The sequence below is a fragment of the Neovison vison genome, chromosome 1 (genome assembly GCF_020171115.1).
Source record: "Neovison vison isolate M4711 chromosome 1, ASM_NN_V1, whole genome shotgun sequence".
In the NCBI taxonomy this organism is placed as follows: domain Eukaryota; kingdom Metazoa; phylum Chordata; class Mammalia; order Carnivora; family Mustelidae; genus Neogale; species Neogale vison.
In genome coordinates, this window is record NC_058091.1 from 66,246,478 (window position 1) to 66,267,296 (window position 20,819).

The following is a 20,819-nucleotide window of genomic DNA, read 5'->3' on the forward strand; positions in this document are numbered from 1 at the left end:
AATTCCTGATTATCCTTTGTTTCCTGCAGAGCCTAAATGAGTTAACCCTTCTAGAAAGGATCCTATTTATTGTATATCTAGCCCCTAGCCTTGTACTAGGCACATTAGGATTTCAGTAAATACTTGTTAAGTAAGTGAATGAGTACTCAACCTAAATGCAAAGGATTATAATGATAATTTTCCATTATATATATAATTGTATAACCTGTTAATTTTTTTTATTAAGTAGGCTCCATGCTCAGTGTGGGGCTTGAACTCATGACCCTGAGATCAGGATCTGAGTCAAGATCCAGAGTAGGACGCCTAACACACTGAGTCACCCAGGCACCACCTATTAATTTTCAAATCCCATTTAAGTAGGAAAAGAAGTAGTTTACTCTTTAGTACACATACTATGTCCTACATTATACAATGCATGACATATAAAACAGATTAAGGTCTGCGTCTTCCTTGTAACTGCTATAAGGGATTTGTTAAGTTTCCATGCACTCAGTCATTTTGATTTTACTTTTTGGAAAAGAAAAAAATCAAATACAGTGTCTACTGTACAACACAGAGAATTCTTATAGAAAGGCTTACCTCTTTAATTTGTATCTAGTGAAAATAATCTTATTAAGAGTGTTTTAAAGGTAGTCAAAAGATTTAGATTATGGATAGAAAATACCAAAGAGCATGTGTTTTGGAGGAAATATATCTTAAAAAGAAACATTAAACCAAGTGATCACAATGAAGTTATGTAATCAAGTTGTTTCATTGCTCTTTCCTTTTTATAAAATTGTTGACATTCTGAAGAATTTTTTTTTTTTGATACATCTGCTTAGAGATGGGAGAATGGGATCTGAAGGTAGTATAAAAATTCTAAGAAAGTAAATGGTGTGTGAGCCTTTTTTTTATTTGCTTCACAAGTAATTCACTTGTAAAAAAAAAATAATAACATCTGCTATTTTGAAGCTAATCTTAGTGTATTGAATGCACTTAACCATTTCTCAATCCCACAGTCTTTTATCTTGCTTCTCCTGCTGTGTTCCCACCACCCCTGATCCCATTAGCAAACCTTGAGACAGCCTCAGGCTTACCAAAGTACTGCTTTGGTTTCAGCTGCTCTTCTGCAAGAGGAAGTGAATGTTGGGGGTTTTCTCTGTGGTACAGTTGTGATAAAGCTGTGGTGGTCTTATCTCTCTCGTAGGTAGTGGCTCTTTATGACTACACAGCGAATCGATCAGATGAACTAACCATCCATCGCGGAGACATTATCCGAGTGTTTTTCAAAGATAATGAAGACTGGTGGTATGGCAGCATAGGAAAGGGACAGGAAGGTTATTTTCCAGCTAATCATGTGGCTAGTGAAAGTAAGTTTTATGCTCCCTTCCTGGTTTACGAATATGGTGTAACTGATAGTCCAAGATTTTATCATTTGCTACCCTTTAATTTACTTGCTTTGTAACTTTTGCTTATGTTTACCAATGGGTATCACTTTTTATTCTCGTGATGCAAAAATAAATAAATAAAAAGAGGGGACAGTAATGCGCGAGAAAGCTACTCCATTCTGAGATTGGAATATCTGCTTCACAGGCATCCTGGGGGCCCTGTCTGTCTGGCTACCGAGACATTGTTCTTCAGCCCTTTCCGCCCGCCCCCTGCTCTGCACACAGTTGTGTCAGCTCTCCTCTGGCCACAGCGGCTCCTCCGTTAACAGGCACCTTCAGAACCTCTAGTTCCCCAAGTCCAAGTCTTTGACTTTGCATACCTCGGTCCCAGCCAGAACCTGCTGAAACAAACCTGCAGTAGGTTTGTTTCATTCTTGGGTAAATAAAGTCCCCATTTGTGAGAAGAAAGAAGCTGGAGGAGAAATTCTACACGGGAGTTGTGAGAGCTGTCCATTTATCCCAGGCCTTGAGAGGTACAAATAGAACTGATAACAGAGAAGCTGGAAATGAAATAGCTTACAGACTGAGGAAAGAGGAGAAGTATAGCAGGGTTTCTTCAGAAGAATGCTTGCTATTGACAGTTCCCTCAGTAGTATGGTAGGAAAGCCCAGTACTCAAGGGTCAGGAAAACTCGACACTAATACCGATACTCCTCAGTTTCCTCCTGTAGAATGAGGAAGTTGAGCCCTGTCACGTTTAATCTTCCTTCCAGAAACACTGAAATTGTATAGTTCTGGTTTAAAAAGTTGTCTAGACAGCCTTGAAAATACTCCCTTTTGAATCATTATCATTAAGTCTTTTGTTTCTGCAAAGAAGAAATTATTATAAATAACAGTTGACTTTCAGGTTTGTCTGTAAAGCCCCATCTAACCCAAACTGGCTGAACAAAAGTACTATTGATTCCTACCTAAGTTCTGGATTTTGAAAGCAAAGGAGATGAAGGAAAACAGGAAGAATAATTTCATCCATGGCGACTGGGTGCTGGGCTAGGCACAGATGAAATTAGTTCTCTTCCTGCGCCCACCACCCTGTCAACACCCTGGTACTTCCCAGGGCTCGCTGTCCCTGCAGCGCTTTCCCTCAGCTTATCTGCTGCTTTCAGCAAACTCCTCCCCTCAAAAGTGCTACATGTCTCAAAAATTACCCACTTCTCTCCCTCATAACAAAATTCTTCATTTCCTCCGTGCCACTGTTGTAATTCCTCTTTGAGTACTAAATTATTGATAGCTCCTAAGCTACTTTTAATGTTCAAAAGAGGATATGTAATGGAGAAAAATTAAGGCAGTGTGGAAGGAAGAAATTTTAGGACAAGTTAATTCCCAGTCATTTTTCATAAGCTCAGTACTTGCCACTTCCAGGTTGCCTCACATATCCCAGTTTCTTCCCTCCCCTTCACAGTGATGGCTTTCTCACTGCATCAGCAGCTCTAGTGCGGCAGGAGTAGCTTCCATTTCCAATCATTTCCATTTCCAAATCAGGAGAGCTACACTATGTGCACTATGTGCAATCATAGTGGCTCCAGAGTATGTCTGTAATTTTAACTGGATATTATAGCCCGTTGTTTCTTCCAGACACGAGTGGAAACATTTAAACTCTTTTTTCACTAGACAGGATGAAGGTGATGTGTGTATTTCTAGAGAGGATGGTATCAGATTTTTAACTTTAGAATCTAGTTAATTTGCAGAAATAACCTCTTAAGCTTATGAATCTTGAGAGGCTGTAGATACTTCATCCACAGTGGGTCAAAAATCCACTAAAGTTAGCTTTTTTCCATAATAACCAAAGTGCAACTTCTAAAGCATACCGCAGTGCTGCTTGGTGGCTGCATGCAGAAATTAATTCCATGTTTCAAGTAGTGATCACCCTCCAACTGCCAGAATTCCATATTGTATCCCAGAAGAATTAATACTTTCTTTTGGCATCAGTCACTGCTTCTTGAAAAAGGCTTTTAAAGGCCAGAACAAACAAAGAATTTCAGAAAACCTGAGAATATAATGTTTGAAATTCTCACTTCATCAGGGGTTATCTTCTTTTCCCTTTTATCCTATTTTATAATCTGAATTTAACAAAAACTCACCTGCTCAGTTTTAACATTGGGGGGGGAAAAAGACCATCAGCAGTGTATTCCACTCTAAAAAATAGTAGGAGAAATTGTCCTTTATCTTTATCTGAAGCCAAATATGCCAGGCAAATGCTCTAAAGGAATGTATAGATGTGAACAGAATCTCTACCAGCTGTTCAGTTAAAAGCCATGTTCTCTAAGAGACGAACACAATGGAAGTTCCCCCCCATCATTATAAAGAACTTACTCCTTTTGTATATTAAGGCACCAGAAAGAAAAACATGAACAGATTCACTAAATGACATCTAATACCCTTTCCAATAAGAGATGAAGGAAGCCATTAATAAAATCAACCCATACACAAAGCCAATTAATATATCTTATAGTTGTAGAATTTCAGTCTGGTATATTTTACCAATTTCTTTCAATTGAGAGTCGCCCAGGGTTGTCATTTCACTGAAACACATTTTCTTTTTAGTCCTTGAAAATTCCCATATAACTTTTTAGAGTCCACACTGTAGATTAAAAGATTATATAAATTATATGTATATTTTATTATTATATAATCTCAATTATGTAATTATATATTCTCAAATTATGTATCTCAATTATATAATCTCAAATTCAACCCTGTGAACAAATTCAAGGTTATGTGTAGCCCTAGCCCTGTGCTCATTTCTTTTGTACCATCTTCCCAAATTATTCGTTGTCCACACTTATGCCTGGCAAAATCCTACCTGTTCTTCAGAGTCTGACACACTTACCACTTCTTGCACTGAACATTTGCTATCCATATCAGAATCTGTCTTTATTATTTCTCTTCAGAATAATGTCACATTGTGCTGTATGTCACACTTACTTGTGAACGTACTATCTCCAATCAGATTGTAAGCTCCTTGAGAGCAAAGACTGTCTTTTGATCATCTTCTGTCAGCTCCAGCAGTACCTAGCAGACAGCCTTGCATATGGCGGGTTCCTGGTGAATGTGAATTGAGATAAAATAAGCAAGTCTCTGCATGACCACATAATAAGTGGAAAGGACCTGTTTTCTGTTTCTGAAATCCTGCTGATGAAAACTTCCTAACCATAAATTATGTTCTTTTAATAACTAATGTGCATAGCTATAGATCTCCTTAACACTAAGTACCAGGTAGCTTATTGTTACATGAAGGAAGTGAATATCAAGATCTTTAGTTTCGTATCTGCCCCCTCTCCATTACTGTTTTATTTTCCCCCCTGGCTCAGTACTCCTCATTTTGATTACATGCACTCCTTTTTCAATTCCAGCATTATATCAAGAACTGCCTCCAGAGATAAAGGAGCGATCCCCTCCTTTAACCCCAAAGGAAAAAACCAAAGTGGAAAAACCATCTTCAGCTGCTCAAAAGGTAAATGTTTTCAAGAGTATGGATTGCCTATGAATTTAATTTTTGCTCTCTCTGTATAAAATACTACTTAATTTTTCATGCTTATATACTTCATGGCTTTCATTATTATTTCTTTGACTATTGACACCAACATTATGGAATATATAAGGCAAATATTATTTTTATAATCATTAGCATAATATTATTAAAGCCACTTTCCAGATAAGGAAACCAAGGAGGCTCAGAGAGATTAAAGTAGGCCCCAAGTCACAGCCTAAGTGATGGGACATGGAACCAGACTGGAACTTGGGACTTGAGGTGTGCGCAGTATGCAGCGGACACTTATTTCTGCAGCTGTGGTTCTGGCACTCTCATCAGTGCCCCCAGAGTGGTACACAGTAACGCTAAAGATCCCTGGGGCCCACAGAATAAGTAGGTTCTATTTTCCGGGAGCATTCCTCTTACTTGCTAAGTACTTCAGAAATGTTTTCAAGTTAAAATGAATATGGATATATTAGCGAGAGAAATGTCCCGTTTCTAGACTGTGCCATCAGATCCCCCAGGGATATCAGTCAGTATTCTTTTGTTGATGGTGCTACTTTAGTAGAAAAACTTAGTAAGCACTGTACCATCATATATATTACCTGTTAAACTTACTTTATTATGTAACGTTAGCTCTTGCCTTAGGCTGAATGACTTCACTTCTTGACTCCTTGAACTGATGTACGTTTTTTTGTACAAATTCCATGTCATGATACAGTTGTGGTCCCCCCGACAGTGTTTTGACAGTGGAACCTCTCATGTGTTATCTGGTCATTCAGCCGTATTTACTGAGTGCTTATTTCTATGCTGGGCATTCTGTGATCCTCAGTGGAACAAGATTGAGTAGGCAACGCACTTCCCCATCAGGAGGTTGCAGGCCAGTGGGTGAGAAAGCCACAGACTATGGCAATTCCAGCTGATTGTGGCAGGAACTGTAATAAAGATATGTGCACTATGCATTGGGTTAGGGTTAGAAACACCCAGGAAGAAACCCTCTAACTGTCCCCTGGGAAGTCCAGGAGGAGTTTCCAGAGGGGATCATGCTTGAGCTAAGGCTTGCAGGATGAAAAAGTATATGCTAGGTAGAGATTCGTAGACAAAGACATTCTAGCAGAGGGAATAACTTGAGAAATGTGTGGTGTGGTATGGTACAGTTCTGTTTGGGGATCTTAGGGGCTAATGGAGAGGATGGGAGAAATGCAACAGCCAGGCCATGGAAAGCCTAGTGTGCTCTGCTGAGATGCTTAGGTTGTAAATCCTTCAGACAAAGGAGATCCCCTAGAGGAGGTAGTCCAGAGAGTGACATGGACAAATTTGCATGTTAAAAATACACTCTGGTGGCCACACAGTGATTATATTAGAGGTCTCTAAGACCTGGGTCAGCGAAATTCATTAGGAAACCATTGAGATAAAATATAAACACCTGAACTAGTGGGGATGGAGAGGAAGACATAAGTATAATTGACAGGATTTTATGATTGATTGGATATGATTAGAGAAATTGGAATCTAGGATTGTGCTAAAGCCCTGGCTTATTATACAACTGAATAGATGGTGGTATCACAGAAATAATAAAAGAATAAGGATATGTGGGTTTGGAGATCTAGAGACAGGCAGTGGTAGGGAGTAGGCTGTGATGAGTTCCATTTTAGGTGTCTAGATTTGTTAGCGGTGTCTGTAGAAATATTCTCTAGGGAGTCTGACATGCAGGACTGGAATCTGAGAAAAGGTAGGGCTTCAGATCACATGGAGAAGAGTTAGTGTATTTAGTATATTACAGCAGAAGAGTTGAAGCTTGTAACGAAGGAGATAGCCCAGAAGAAAAAAATGTTGTAGAGTTCTGAGAGAAAGGCCAAGGACAGAATCCCAAATACAGTTATTTAAGGGACAGTCTGAAGAAGAGGAGAGATTAAGAAAAAATAATCGAAGTGGAAGGAAGAACCAGAAGAAAAGTATTCTGGAAACCAGGGGACAGGAGAGGATCAAGGAGGGTATAGTCAGTAGTGTCAGAGGCAGCCAGTCAGTTAGTCTGTCTGACCATTTAGTGATCAGGAGAATGCTGGCACCGTGCAGAAGTATCAGTGATTGATACTAGCACGACAAGTTTTGAAGAGTGCAATGGGGCCTCAGCAAGTAAACTCATGGAAGTCATTCCCAGAGCTTCACTTGGAGGGGGAAAAAAAGTCACATGGTGACTGGTGGGCAATACACTTCTAGGAATGACTTTTTTTTTTTTTTAAAGATTTTATTTATTGAGAGAGAGAGTGAGCTTGAGGAGGGGGAGTTGTAGAGGGAGAGGGAGAAGCAGGCCTCCCGGTCAGAAAGGAGGGCAGAGCTTAATCCCAGGATCTCAGGATCATGACCTGAGCCCAAGGCAGAAGCTTAACAGACTGAACCACCCAGGCATCCTAGAAATGACTTTCTAAATACTGAGTGACATGGAAATTTATATTCTAAGGAGACAAAACCAATGGATAGTTTCAGGTTGGAGATAGATAAAGAAAGCACACATGGATCTTGGCGGTAGCAAGAGGTTTTTATCAGAAAGACAGGTTGATAAATTAGTCTTGGCTTACAACAGTGGTTCTCACCCTAGGGTGATTTTGCCTCCCAGGAGACATTTGGCAATGTCTGGAGATGTTTTTGCAAATACATGCATGCAGGGGGCTACTACTGGCATCTGATGGGTGGAAATCATAGATATTGCTAACCGTATAGAATGCAGAAGGGCAGTCACCACCCCACCAAACAATTATCTGGCCAAAAATGTCAGCAGTGCTGAACTTAGAGCAGTGCCTCTCTACGTCAGTGAGGGATACAGAGAAGTTGATAGAGTGGAACTCTAGAAATTACAGATATCGTTATGTCCTCCAAAACATACAGGAGGTCCACTTCAAAAGTGGAAGTCAAAGCAGTTAGAAGGATAGTGACCATAGAGCACCTATAAGGGTAGTAGGAGCAGGAACTCATTTGGAATATAAAGAGGTTCATAAGTAGTGCTGAGAGCCCTAAAAATGTAAGCGGCATAATTCTGTGTAGTTGGATTTTTTTTCTTCAGTAGTGCTCAGCATCCTGGCCATGGCAGCGGAGAAGGCATATTTGGCATGATAGTTAGTTGGGGCAGTTGGGAAAGTGATGAAGCACAGAAGGATAAAAGATATGATTGTGTTGTTAAGAGAGTCACTGGGGTGGCAGACACACCACAGAGGGCCCGCCAGATTGGAAAGGGCATGGAATCAGAAGACTGGCCGCCTTAGAAAACAGCATTCTCTGCAAGATTGCAGGAAGCCACGTACACCCTGGAGGAGGCATAGTGTCATAAAGAAGCTAACAAGCCAGAACTGTGGTCGTAAGCCCGCACACACTTTTGCTTATTTAATACTTCAGATGTCCAGCAACCCGAGGGTCTGATAAATTCAGAGTGTGTGTAAGAGATGAAGTGCTATTGAAGGATACATGATTCAAATTGAACTGGCCAAGGAATTAGGACCCAGAGCGGTGGACAGGTTGTACTCTTCGATTTTCAAGTTCTGGGATTATTGCAGAGGTTGGAATGCAGAGGACACTGGAAAAGCAAGAGCTGAAGTCCTTGGTGTCTCACCCAACTACACATTGAAATCAAGTAAGAAATTTAAAAAATCAATACTGAGGCATGTCCCTATACTGACAAAGTGATTGAATTGGCTTAGAATGGGAGCTCAGCATGGGTAGATTTCAAAAGCTTTCCAGATTGTTTTAATGCGTGGCCAACATTGAGAATCATTATGTGTTAGAGTGACTGTAAGGTCTGAAGGTAACAGCTACAGAGACAAATAAGAGATGGTCTAGGCAGGTGTCAAGGCATCCAAGGAGGAGTGCTTTGAAAGTATAATAGCCTGTGGGGCACCTGGCTGGCTCAGTTGGTAGAGCATGCAGCTCTTGATCTTGGGGTTGTGAGTTCAAGCCCCTGTTGGGTATAGAGTTTACCTTAAAAAAAAAGAAAGAAAGAAAATATAATAACCTAAAATTAGCAACAGAGAGCTAGGAAGGGGCCAGTGTTAACTCCAGATTCCTGGGGTTCATGATTGGGTTATGTGAGAACAAATAGCCTGTGCTACAAAGAACTGGAAAAAAAAAAAAAGTTTCTAGGTAAAGCGCCAGTTTCAAATACAGCAAGGACATATGGCAGTGGTTGCCTGTGACAGTATGGGGACAACAGAGGATACAGTTCAAAGGATTGTTAAGGAATTTGGGCACATGTTGCACGTGTAACATTATCCATTGTTTGGAAGTGAGCACCAGATTTAAGAATTTAAGGAGATACTGATATAAACTTACAACCTAAAGACATTTAATGCAACGAAAACATTTATAACATTAACAAAGGGACTCATTGTAACAGCTCACAATATTCCTAGTCTGTGTCAAGAACTGTGTGAGATGCTATGAAAGACATAACGTTTACTTACAGTGACTTACTGGTATCCCTGACTCCACATCATGCTGACCTTTGAAATCTGGGTTACTAAACCCCCATGTCTATGTGCAGTAGCCTTGAACTCCTTCTGCCTCAGCTGGAGGAGGAGCTAGAGCTGGAGGAGCTAGAAGGAACTTGGTCAGTATCTTACTGGCTGCCTGGGAAGTTGGTACTGCCCCTTCCTCTTCCTGATGTCCCTGTGGATAGAGACCTCTTACCTGCTTCTCAGAGTTCCTGGTTCTCACTGCCTCTGCCACCCCTCCTCCACTTAGAAGAACTCACTGCATCGTAGTCTTTGTTGATTTTTTAGTGTGTGCTTTTTCCTCTCACAGACTGATCTCTGTATTTAATGTATACCTTTATATTTGTATCCCAGTGGACCAATTCTTCAAATATCCATCTTGACCCTAATCTCACTGCTGCCCTCACCAATTCTAAATAGAGTTAAAGGAACTTACAAGACATGCAGTGTAAAGCATTTTAGAACTTAAAATAGGTAAAGCAAGGAAGTTGCAGAGGATAGAACTCCATGTGGGCAAAGGAATAGTAAAGTTCTCATGGTTGAGAAGGAACTCCAATGGCCTTTAGCGTTTAAGGTGCATAGATATCTTTCGTTGAAGAGCATGATTTGATCTGCTTGGTCTGAATCCATGTGTTACAATAGAATCCTACATGGTTTTCTTCTTAGGGACGGAGGTACCAGGTGTGTAGTTAAATAATGTTTGACTTCTCTCTACGGGAAAATATCAAGAATGATCTCTGCTTATATAAAAAGAAGAAACAGTAATGTCCCAAGTAATCAAAATGCCTTGGATTCACTCTGAGTCATGATGCCAACAGCCAGCCCTTAAGAAATGTGTCACTGGGCTTCCTTAGCACCTGGCATAGTTGCATTTCTTCAGTTGAGTTCCTTTATCAGGATATATATGGTTTGATTTTATCAAGATCCTGCCACAAATTCTATCAAATGTTTAATTTCAAGAGCAAGTTTTATATTTATTATCATATAAAAGATATGTTTAAAAAGAAGAACATGAAAAGTAATCTTTTATGTTAAGTGTCTAGAATTGGGGAGGGGAAGGTCCTATGTTCTTAGACTGACAGAACTGGTGACCTGGAAGGAACCCTAGAGATCATCTGCAGTGATTCTGGTCAGTCCCTTCATTTTACGGATAAGGAAGTCAAGATCCAGAGAACTTGTAGGAGTTTTGTTCAGGATGACTCCAGCTGAGAGCTGGGCCTTTGTGTTGTCAGACCAGCGCTCTTTTACCCCTTATGCTAGTTCGTAGCACGGCCAGCTGCCCTCCGCACAGCCGGCCCCAGTTTGTGTCACACCAGCTTTCACATTCCTGTGAATATCTGCTTCACGGTGTTCGTCTCCATGTGCAAGTTTTTAGAATTGTACTCCCTGTACTTTTTAAGGAAAAAAGGAAACCTCAATAGTTTTCTTTCTTCTTTAAATTTTCTCTATTCAAACTATAGAATAAGATGTAAAAGTATGCCTTTTTAAAAGCTTGGCAGCTGCTGAATCCTCTAAGTCCTTCCAAGTGGAACACACCTGCCCTGTTGCTGCTCATGCCAGGTACCTTCCAGCTTCTCATCGAGTTCACTGCAGTGTCAGTGGGTGAGGGCATCATCGGGCTCTCCCAGGGTCGGGGGCGGGCACAGGGCTGGAGGCGGCGACTCTCCACGATAGGCCAGAAGGTCCCCAGACACATCAGCGAGGACCTGTGGTGCAGGGGAGTGAGAGGAGAATGCTTCCCTCAAGCTCACTCCAGAACTTTTGTAGCATGAGGTGCTGTAAATTTGCATCTAATAGAAGGAAGAATTTTGGTGCTATCAGGGAGAGGAAAAAAACCGAGATCTGAAAAAAAAAAAAAAAAAATAGTGCTGATAGCCTTGGTTTATTTGTGTTTGTATTTTGGATCTTGATTTTCTTAGGCTCTTTATTTTTGCCAGCCTAAGCATGAATCTATGTCATCCATTTATTTGGGTAAGAAGGTTGTTAAAATTCCTGTTTTAAAAAATTTTTAATGATTTTAAGTTGTTTTACTATAAAAGCAATATATGCTCATAGTTTTAAAATTTTAACCAATAAACAATAGTGTAAATAAAAAATAAAACCCCTCTGTCTGGCTAATATTTGTGTTCATTCTAATAGTTTCTTCCATGTCCTGTTAAAAATGTTGTCTGCATATGAACATACATGTCTTTATTCATGTATGTTCTTTTTTTCAATGAAACTAAGATCATACTTAATATTCTAATTTTTTCTTCCACCAATAATATCCTGGATATCTTATTAGCACGGGCTAATGAGAAAATGACTCGTTTTCTTTTTTTAATTCCTAAAACGCCCAGTATTTTTGGATTTCTGAAAAAAAAATTTTTTTTTCTAAAAATGAAACCCAAAGCAGAAAAGTACCTTCTACTCTACAAAGGTTTCAACACTGATACAACTAGGTATGTTTTTGTGTAAATGCCAGACACAGAGTAGTAATTATTCATAGGAATGTTAGATTATTTCTGAGCGTAGAGACATTACTGTCATGTTTTTGTTTGCTTTTCTCTAAAAAGTCATTAAAAGAATAATATTTAATAGTTTTGCTTATTTCGAGATGACTCTAAAAATATCCATTATAGCTGAGCTCCTCCCATGAGGAGAGTATTAATTTTAATTGTTTTCAGTATTTTACTTAGCATCTAGATTCAGAGTAGGCAGGGCTTATTCAAAAAAGCTGACCCTTAAACCAAAGTGCAGACTCCAGTTTTATGCAGGAACAGCTTTTTCTTGTCTAGTCCAAACCAAAACAGAAAACCCAGAGGCATCAGTTAACTCCATGGTAGTTCCTCTTCCAGCCAAGCCATACAACGCACACAGAATCTTATGTTGGTAATTCTCTCAACCTCTCAGAAAAACAGTAGGCAGTAAATAAGTTGCCTTCAAGGTGCTTGTGTCTGTCTTCCTGTACAGAATATCTGATTTTCATTTACCTTCTTCATGCCCAAAGGAGTCACAATTCATTAGGCCAGGATTCATTGTCCTCTATGTCATCATTTTCACAAATCATTTCATACAGAAAAAAATTTTCCATTTACTGGTCCTTCTACCAGGAGTGCATCTGAATTATTTTTAACCACGAAACAATATGATTTTATTGTGTTAAATCCAACAACCTGTTTATAATAGATTATGGCTATTTTTGGCATTTTGAAGCACATTTTCCAAAATATCCAAAAGTTAGTTAATGTACACTAGATCATTTAAAATACAATCATAACTTTATTGCCTCGTTCCTCTATTGCTAAAGAATAATACTGCTATAGCACCACATTTTTCTGCCTACAGGTCCTGTCCTTGTGCTTTAATAAAACCAACTTTTTGTACCAAAAAAAGAATAACAATTTATGTCCTTTTTTTAACTTTAATAATTCTGTTTATCAAAGAAACTACAGGTGATTTATCTCTAATTTATTATATTGGGTAGATAAAAGTTAACTTATGTTTGCATTTGTTTCAAAATTTCAGGAATGTTTGAAGTTTTCTTCCTTCATCTGAAAAGAACTAAACCAAAATCATAACTTCTAGTGAATATAAAACCAAAGTTCTAATGTGTGTCCCATGAAGAATCTCAGTGCAGACAATATTGATATATATTTTTATTTATAATTTGTTTCAATAACTTGTAAGTATTTTGAGAAAAAGATATTAATTTCAAAAGCCATTATTTACATTTGAACATTTTCTGTTAGTCTAGAGAGAGAACGTGTCTGCAGAGAAAGTGAGTGGACCCTGGTGATGGGACAGCAAAGCAAGCCTGAGTCACCTCACACCCAGGGACTCTGCCCCCAACAGTAATGTCCCTAGATGTTCTATACCAGGAAACTTGAAAAGCCTCCAGAATCTCTTACCCTAAAAGGAAACCATAGTATATTTGACACATGTACCTTAGCCCTGGCTCCGTCTCTTCCCCTCAGCAGCTGTGTTGCTTGCTGTTGGGGCAGTTTCCCTCCATGTCTCCAGGACCGTCTGACCTTCAGCAGGATGAGACCACACTGCCAACTTGTCTACTCAGTTTATCTAGCCTGAGGCCCAGGACCTAGATAATTGCCAGTGCCAGGTAAAGGGGCTACGAGAGAATCTCCCTGCAGCCTTGCCTCTACTATATCTGAGTATACATAAAAGGTATAAGATAAGTGATATTATACTAGGTCAAACCAATATTCCACTTGGCCTAGCACTCTATCTTACTATAACTTTAAGGGTAGTTTGATGGAATAATACGGTGTTTGTTCTTCATGATGATATTTTCAAAGGTTAACCTAAATGTCAGCAACATCCCTCTAGTAATCTATCACAGATCTAAAATGTATAAGATATTGTTGGGAGAACTTGCCATCATTAATTCCTAGTTGTAAATTGTCCTTTAGATAGTGGCAGAATTGATTATTATCAGTCACCCTATCTTCTGACTCGACCAGCAACATATCCTTTTTTCTAAAGGTCTCTGATACCCTAATTTTCCTGTCCTCTTGTCTCATCAAGTACTCCAAGGTTTCTCAGCCTTGGCGCCCTGGCATTCTGGGCTAGATAATTCTTTGCTTGAGGAAGTATGTTGTGTATTGTAGGATGTTTAGCAGTGTTCACTAATCCACTAGGTGCCACAGGTTGTGGCAGCTGTTTCTAGTTGTGACGATCAAAAATATCTTCTAGACATTGCCAGATTCCCCCTGGGGGACAAAATCATCCCTTCCAGTTGAGAACTACTGCTCTATTTTAATTTTTAAAAAATATAATACATATGTACATATGTTTTTGTTTCCTTAAATTAAATTTTTAATTTAAGGTCCTGTTGTGGAGATTTTGGCTTCATTTTTACATTTCTGACAAATATATGAGTATTGGTGCTGGGGTTAGACTATCCTTCTTAAAAATAATAGCTTCACATGAAAATGTATCCATCAGAGTCAACATGAAGAATATATATAAAATGCCTCCCACTTACATGTAGATAGCTCTTGACTGCCATTTATTTCCTTTGCCTTAGAAATTCTCTGGATGCTAATGTTCTTGTCACTGCTTGGCAGTCCCAGTAATGCCGTAATGCTCTCTGATTTTAATATGGTTCTCCTTCAGTTGACATACAAAGGAAGAACCTTTTTTTTAATTTAAAAGTCTCTTTTATCCACACAAACCCAGCATACAATACAGCACATTGAAACAGATTTGCTTTTATCACTCTTCTGCAAAATTTTTCGTGCTTAATGAGACTTTTCTTACTTTTTACCCCTATTTATGCTTCCCCATCACTATGGGTATGTTGAATTAGCTGTTAAATACTGCTGGGTCTTACACAAAGAAAATATACACAAGGAAAATTGTGTATATTTTCTTACACAAAGAAAATATAGAATGCTGGAACATCCAGAGGTTGACATCTGCTGTGTAAGAAAATCTTCTCTGGGGGCCCTGGGTGGCTCAGTGGGTTAAAGTCTCTGCCTTTGGCTCGGGTCATGATCCCAGGGTCCTGGGATCGAGCCCTGCATCGAGCTCTCTGCTCCACGGGGAGCCTGCTTCCTCCCCTCTCTCTCTCTGCCTGCCTCTCTGCCTACTTGTGATTTCTCTCTGTCAAATAAATAAAATCTTTAAAAAAAGAAAATCTTCTCTGCCTATGTGATACCAGCTTGCAGAGTTACTGACTAGAAAGCAGTAGCATCCCCAAGATAACTGTAGAAAAACATGCGTAGGCCAAGATCATGAGACCAAATATTGCCCTGTCCTTAAACTCACTGACAGGTATAAGTCTAAACTACATTTCAAATTGAATTTTCCCATATGAGCAATCTTACAGTGTGGGTCACATTTTTTATCACAATTTTCGTAATTATCACGAACACCGTATACGGTTGTTCAGTCTATTAGAGCTAATAAAGTTTACATTGTAAATATTGTTAAAACAAGAGTGTGGTTTGTTCTCGGGTACATGTAGTAGATATAAACCTATTAAAAAGATATGAAGAGCAAAGTTAAAAACAACAAGTTAGGGCACCTGGGTGGCTCAGTGGGTTAAGCCTCTGCCTTCAGCTCAGGTCATGATCTCAGGGATGTGGGATTGAGTCCCAAATCGGGCTCTCTGCTTGGCAGGGAGCCTGCTTCCTCCTCCTCTCTCTCTGCCTGCATCTCTGCCTACTTGTTGTCTCTCTCTGTCAAATAAATAAAAAAATAAAATCTTATTTTAAAAAAAAGTTAAAAACAACATCACTGAACAATTTCGTTTTGTTTTGTGCATATGTATGCATATTGAAATGAGGAGTAAGGAATCATTCATTTAGACTGCAGACTGCCCAGAACCTCCACTTAGAGGAATGCTTTTCCCCCATAATCTCATGCCATATTGTTTTTCTCTTATTACATTTATCAGCTGCTACCTCAGTGCCAAGGTATTTGTACATACATTTGCCCTCACTAAATTATGAGTCACAGCCTCACTATGTTTGTTTAGTGTTGTTTATCCGGAACCCTAGAAACTTCTAATAGGAACCCTAGAAACTTCTAGGGAAATTTAAATCCTTGATGGGTAGGTCTAGTAAGAATCAAGATTCTCAAACAAGAAGGGAAGAAAGCAAGAAAGGGAGGAGATAGGACAACAACCCATGCTTATTGATTACTAAGCTGTACTCACTAAGTCAGCCTCAGACACCCACATCAAAGATTAGTCCTTAGCTCTCCTACCTCAACAAATTGCCAATTCCATATATGCCAGATTAATAGTTCTCAAAGTGCTAGGCCTCAGATTCACCTTGGGCACTTGTGTAAAAATCCTGGTGCCACATCCCATCCTAAACATATTTCTGAAAGCCTCCTTGGTGGATGCAAGAGTTACAGAATTTGCTAGAGAGTGCCCTTCCAGTCTCATTGGAAGAATAACATACCTATTTCAGATCCCGTAATCTCAGAATATAAACTCCGAGTTGATCTGACTCTACAGCAGCTTCCAAAACATTGCACACAGCTGTGTGAAACCAGTGGCAATCAATTTCCCAGTAGCCCTATTCCCTCCAAAGCCCCCCACCTTAGTACTCTACATGTAGAATAGTCTCAGTAAAATATTATGATTTGGGTAAGACAGAGGTCCCCAAAACTTCATAGGTATATCAGGAATAAGAAGGTAGCAATGAAGAACTGTAAAAGAGTAATTTGGTGGATACGCAGAAGCCATGTGGAAAAACATAGGGTGGATTCTCACTGTTCACGGTAGTTATGTTCTCTGAAGTCATCATGAACACTGAATCAGTGCTACTAGCAAATGTACAGGATTATGTTCCTGTGAACCTCTGGTTATAACATTTTCATCAGCCGTTATAAAATGTAAAGGCATTTTAACATATATTGTTGATTCGTTAAAGGTGAACTATCCGGCAGTACTTGTGCAGTATTTGTGCCGAACAAAGCTCAAATTGAGACATGTATTTTATCGAAGGCATAACAGTCTCCCTGCATGTAGTCACACTAGACAACACTTCAGCCCATTGTTTAGGTATCTTTTAAACCACAGAATCACCAACAAAACTCAAAAATGTGACAAACATAGGGATACTTATTTACAGTATGGAAACTGAATTAGAGTATTTGAAACATGCTAAAGCATTAGAAGTTTCTAGGGTTCCAACCTCGGCTGGGGCTGTGCATTGGGCAGCTCAGATTTTCAGCACTCAGCCTGTGTCCGTGCGTTCCAACGGCTATAGAAAGCACCGCTGGCATTGATCTGGGCTTACAAATGAGCTGCAGTGAGGAGGCGAATTTGCAAATAGGCAATCCACAAATAATGAGGCTCAGTTGTGTTTTAAAGCTATTAAAGTACATAGCTGTTTCAGAAAACCCATTAAGTCTTCATAGTAAAGACGAAGGAGAAGTTCAGGCAAAGGGAGTTGGTTCAAAAGGAAAAAAAGAATAACCCACTTCTCCCAACTTCCACAGTCTCTGTCTTATTTGGAGACACTATCCCTTTTTGGTCTATACTGTTGCAGTAGGTTCCTAACTATTCTTCCTGCTCTACCTATGACGCTGTACAGTTTATTCTCAACATGGCAGCCCAAGGGATCATTTAAAAACCTACATGCTATTATGTCCATCTTCCACCTAATGTCCTGCAATGGTGCCCTTTCATCCAGAATAAAGTCATTATCTTTATAATGGCACTAGTGAATGTTTGTTGAGCGACAGAACGATCCCGTAGACAAGTAGGATCAGCTGCGCTGAGGTCATTACAAGACTTCCAAGTCAACCCTGCCCCACACCAGGGTCCTCTGGCACCGGTGCTGCACACCGAGGATGTTCTACCATGCAGGGAGAGCTGCGATGGACTTCGAAAACCTTTAGGTCTCCGTCAGTCTCTCCAGGCTCCTTCCTTAACTCCCATCTCTAGGGAATAGTCCTGCCCCCAGAAGAGGCAGTGGATGACCAGAATGGTTCTGTAGTCTTCAGGAATTAGATGGGGATGGCATTCTGATGTTTCCTGCCTTCCTGCTTATCTGCAAGCATTTTTCCTTCTCCCTGAATCTGGTCACTTGGGAAGTGCAATTATTTACCAGTTTGATGCTAGATACATGTAGTATTTGGAGCGCATGACTGACCCTACTTCTCTTACCAGTCCCCAGGTCGGGGGGCAAACTAGTTGCCCGTTTTTTGTACTTAGCCTCTGGAGTTTTATCACTGCCAAGGAAAGTCACGTAATTGTCTTGGGTGTCTCTGTGTCATTCTTGTGATGGAATCCCAGTCTCAATGGGGCTCTTGGTCTCCTTTTTTGTTCTTCCTGACTGACTCCCTACCGTCACAGTACTGTCCACGTTCCTCAGGTCCCTAACCTTACTTCAAGTTGACTTGTCTCTTCTTCCTGAAGAGAAGTTATCCAGCATGAATGTCCTCTACTTTTCATCTCTCCTTTCTATTTCTGTTAATTTCACCTTTCTTCTCCAGCCGCTTTCAGATCTCACAGAAAGAAGCACGCTTCTTTCTATAGCTGACCCCTCCACTTGTAATTTTGGTCCTTTTCCCCCTCCCACATTCTTCTAGCTCTCCCCCATCAGAGAGAGCCAATGTCCTCATTCTTCCACTCCTCTGGCATCTTCATTATTTATTCATTTCTCTCATACATACTGAAAGCCTGCCGTTTTCCCAGGCACTGTGATGGAATGTTGTCTGTATGGTAGAATGGCAAATTAAACACACAGCCCCTCCACTTATAGAAGTTACTGTCTAATGAGTGAAAGTCACTGTAATTAGTGAGTCACAGAGGGAAGCGTAGAAGCAATGAGAAGACAGTGAAGGGAGACTATGAGGCCATGTGGTGAGAAGTAGATGGTTAGTTTCTATGAGGAGGATACATTTGAGGCACTAGCAACCACAGGTGCAAAAGCCCTAAAGTGGCCCAAATGCTCATCAGAAAAATTGAAAAGCCAGCCGGTCACAGGGGGAAGGAACAAGGGTTGAAGCACAGAGTGGAGGAAGGACCAAACCCAGCAGTTAACAGACCGTGTGAAGAAATACTCCGTTCCCCCAGTGTTCTGGGTCATTCACACCACCATCTCTGTGCTGTTTCTCTCTTCCTTTTGTAACGCTGCACTTACAGCTCCTTCCTCCTTCTCTGGCTCAGCCTGCCACCATAATACAAGCCTTCTCCAGCAAACATGCTGCTGTGTCTTTTCTGTTCTTGTTATATATTTTCCTGCAATGTATTTTTTTTTTCTAGATCATCCCTTCTACCCCCAAGTTTTAGCTAATAGTTTAGTATTTTAGATGTATCAAATCTTACATCTGTAACTCTGGCCCTATCCTAAATCCCCAGGTCGATTTCTACCTGCCTCCCAGAAATTTTTGTGTAGATTATCCTTCTGGAATCCCTGGCCTCATATGCCCATCATCTGCTTACGTCTTGGGGGAGTTCTCTCTTGAAAGAGCTGGCCAATAGTCCAACATCGGGGTTTTGCAGCACAGGAGGATGATAGACTTCCACATGAAATGCAAGAACTAATAGAAATGGTCCCTGACCTACGCTTAGTGAGGTCAGGAGAGCTTTCCAAAAGAATCGGTTTCTCAGGAGAGTTTCACGGAAGGAAGGGCATTCCTGACAGACTGAATCTATACTAAGGCAGGGTGCACGGGGGCACCATAAAAATTTCATCATGGCTTGTGCTTGGGATGCAAAGTTTAAAAACAATCTGCTGAACCTGAACAAATGGGCAGGATTAAGAAGGTCCTTGTATGGCATGTTAAGAAGCTGGGTTTTATCCTGGAGGTCAGAGGGATCCGCTGAAGAAGATGGCATGATCAAATGGGTTATTTCAAAAGCTCACTCTAGGGGCACCAGGGTGGCTCGGTCGATTGAGCATCTGACTCTTGGTTTTGGCTCAAGTCATGATCTCGGGGTCATGAAATCAAGCCCCACGTCGGTCTCCATACGTGCTGGGTATAAATCCTGTTTAAGATTTTCTCTCCCTCTTCCTCTGCCCCTTCCTGCCTTGCTCCCTCTAAAAAACAAAACAAAAAAGCTCACCCTAGAAGCTCTGGAAAAAACCAGTACTGCAGTAACTAAGCAGGAGAAACTATTGCAATAATCCAAGCCAAACACAGTGAGACCCTACGGCATGGTGACTAAATGTGAAGGCAAAGGAGAAATCTGGGTTTCTGACTGGACTATCTCAGTGTGTAAGAGTATGAGAAGCACTGAAGTTTGAGACTCACAAATTTGGCAGGGTCTGTGCAGCAACCTGTTGCAGACATCTTGCCAGCTTCTGAGGAAGTCAGGAGAGATTTGCTGAGAACTCAGACTGGCTAGGTAGTTTTAGTGAAACTAATTACGTTTCAGAAAAAAATCATGTTTATAAAATGTGCTGAAAAGTGGCGATTTCCAAATCATGTTGAAGAATACTTGAGATCTGGTTTCATGGTATTTGGAAGCCATTAGCCTAAACACACTGGTTAAATGCATGGGAACAGAAGAATATAAAAAATGGAAAGGACAAGGGGCAGAGGTATTAGGGATGCCAGGTTTTTTTTTTTTTAAGATTTTTATCTATTTATTTGACAGAGATCACAAGTAGGTAGAGAGAGGAAGCAGGCTCCCCACTGAGCAGAGAGCCCGATGCAGGACTCGATCCCAGAACCCTGAGATCATGACCTGAGCCGAAGGCAGAAGCTTAACCCACTGAGCCACCCAGGTGCCCCGTGATGCCAGGTTTTTTAAAGAGTGAACTGAGAGGAGGGAGCACGGGAAGGACATTGCCGTGACCTCTGGTCCCTGCCTCCAGCAGTCTTTGCTCTTCCATTCTCCAGCCTTTAATTCACCTGCTCCCTCAGGTGCCTGGGTGGCTCAGTACTTCAGCATCTGCCTTCAGCTCAAGTCATGAACCCAGGGTCCTGGGATTGAGCCCCCCATCGGGTTGCCTGCTTCGCAGGAAGCCTGTTC

General features: G+C 40.5%; 1 protein-coding gene across 3 annotated transcripts in view; it reads left to right on the top strand.

The window, feature by feature from the left end:
- The window catches only part of AHI1 (Abelson helper integration site 1), a 216,487-nt gene that overhangs the window by 166,161 nt on the left and 29,507 nt on the right, over nucleotides 1-20,819 (top strand). For all 3 annotated transcript variants that reach the window (XM_044248265.1, XM_044248275.1, XM_044248284.1), the window contains 2 exons: nucleotides 1,187-1,349; nucleotides 4,777-4,877. In XM_044248265.1, the coding sequence (XP_044104200.1) occupies nucleotides 1,187-1,349; nucleotides 4,777-4,877 (264 nt within the window). The remainder of the gene's footprint in view (nucleotides 1-1,186; nucleotides 1,350-4,776; nucleotides 4,878-20,819) is intronic.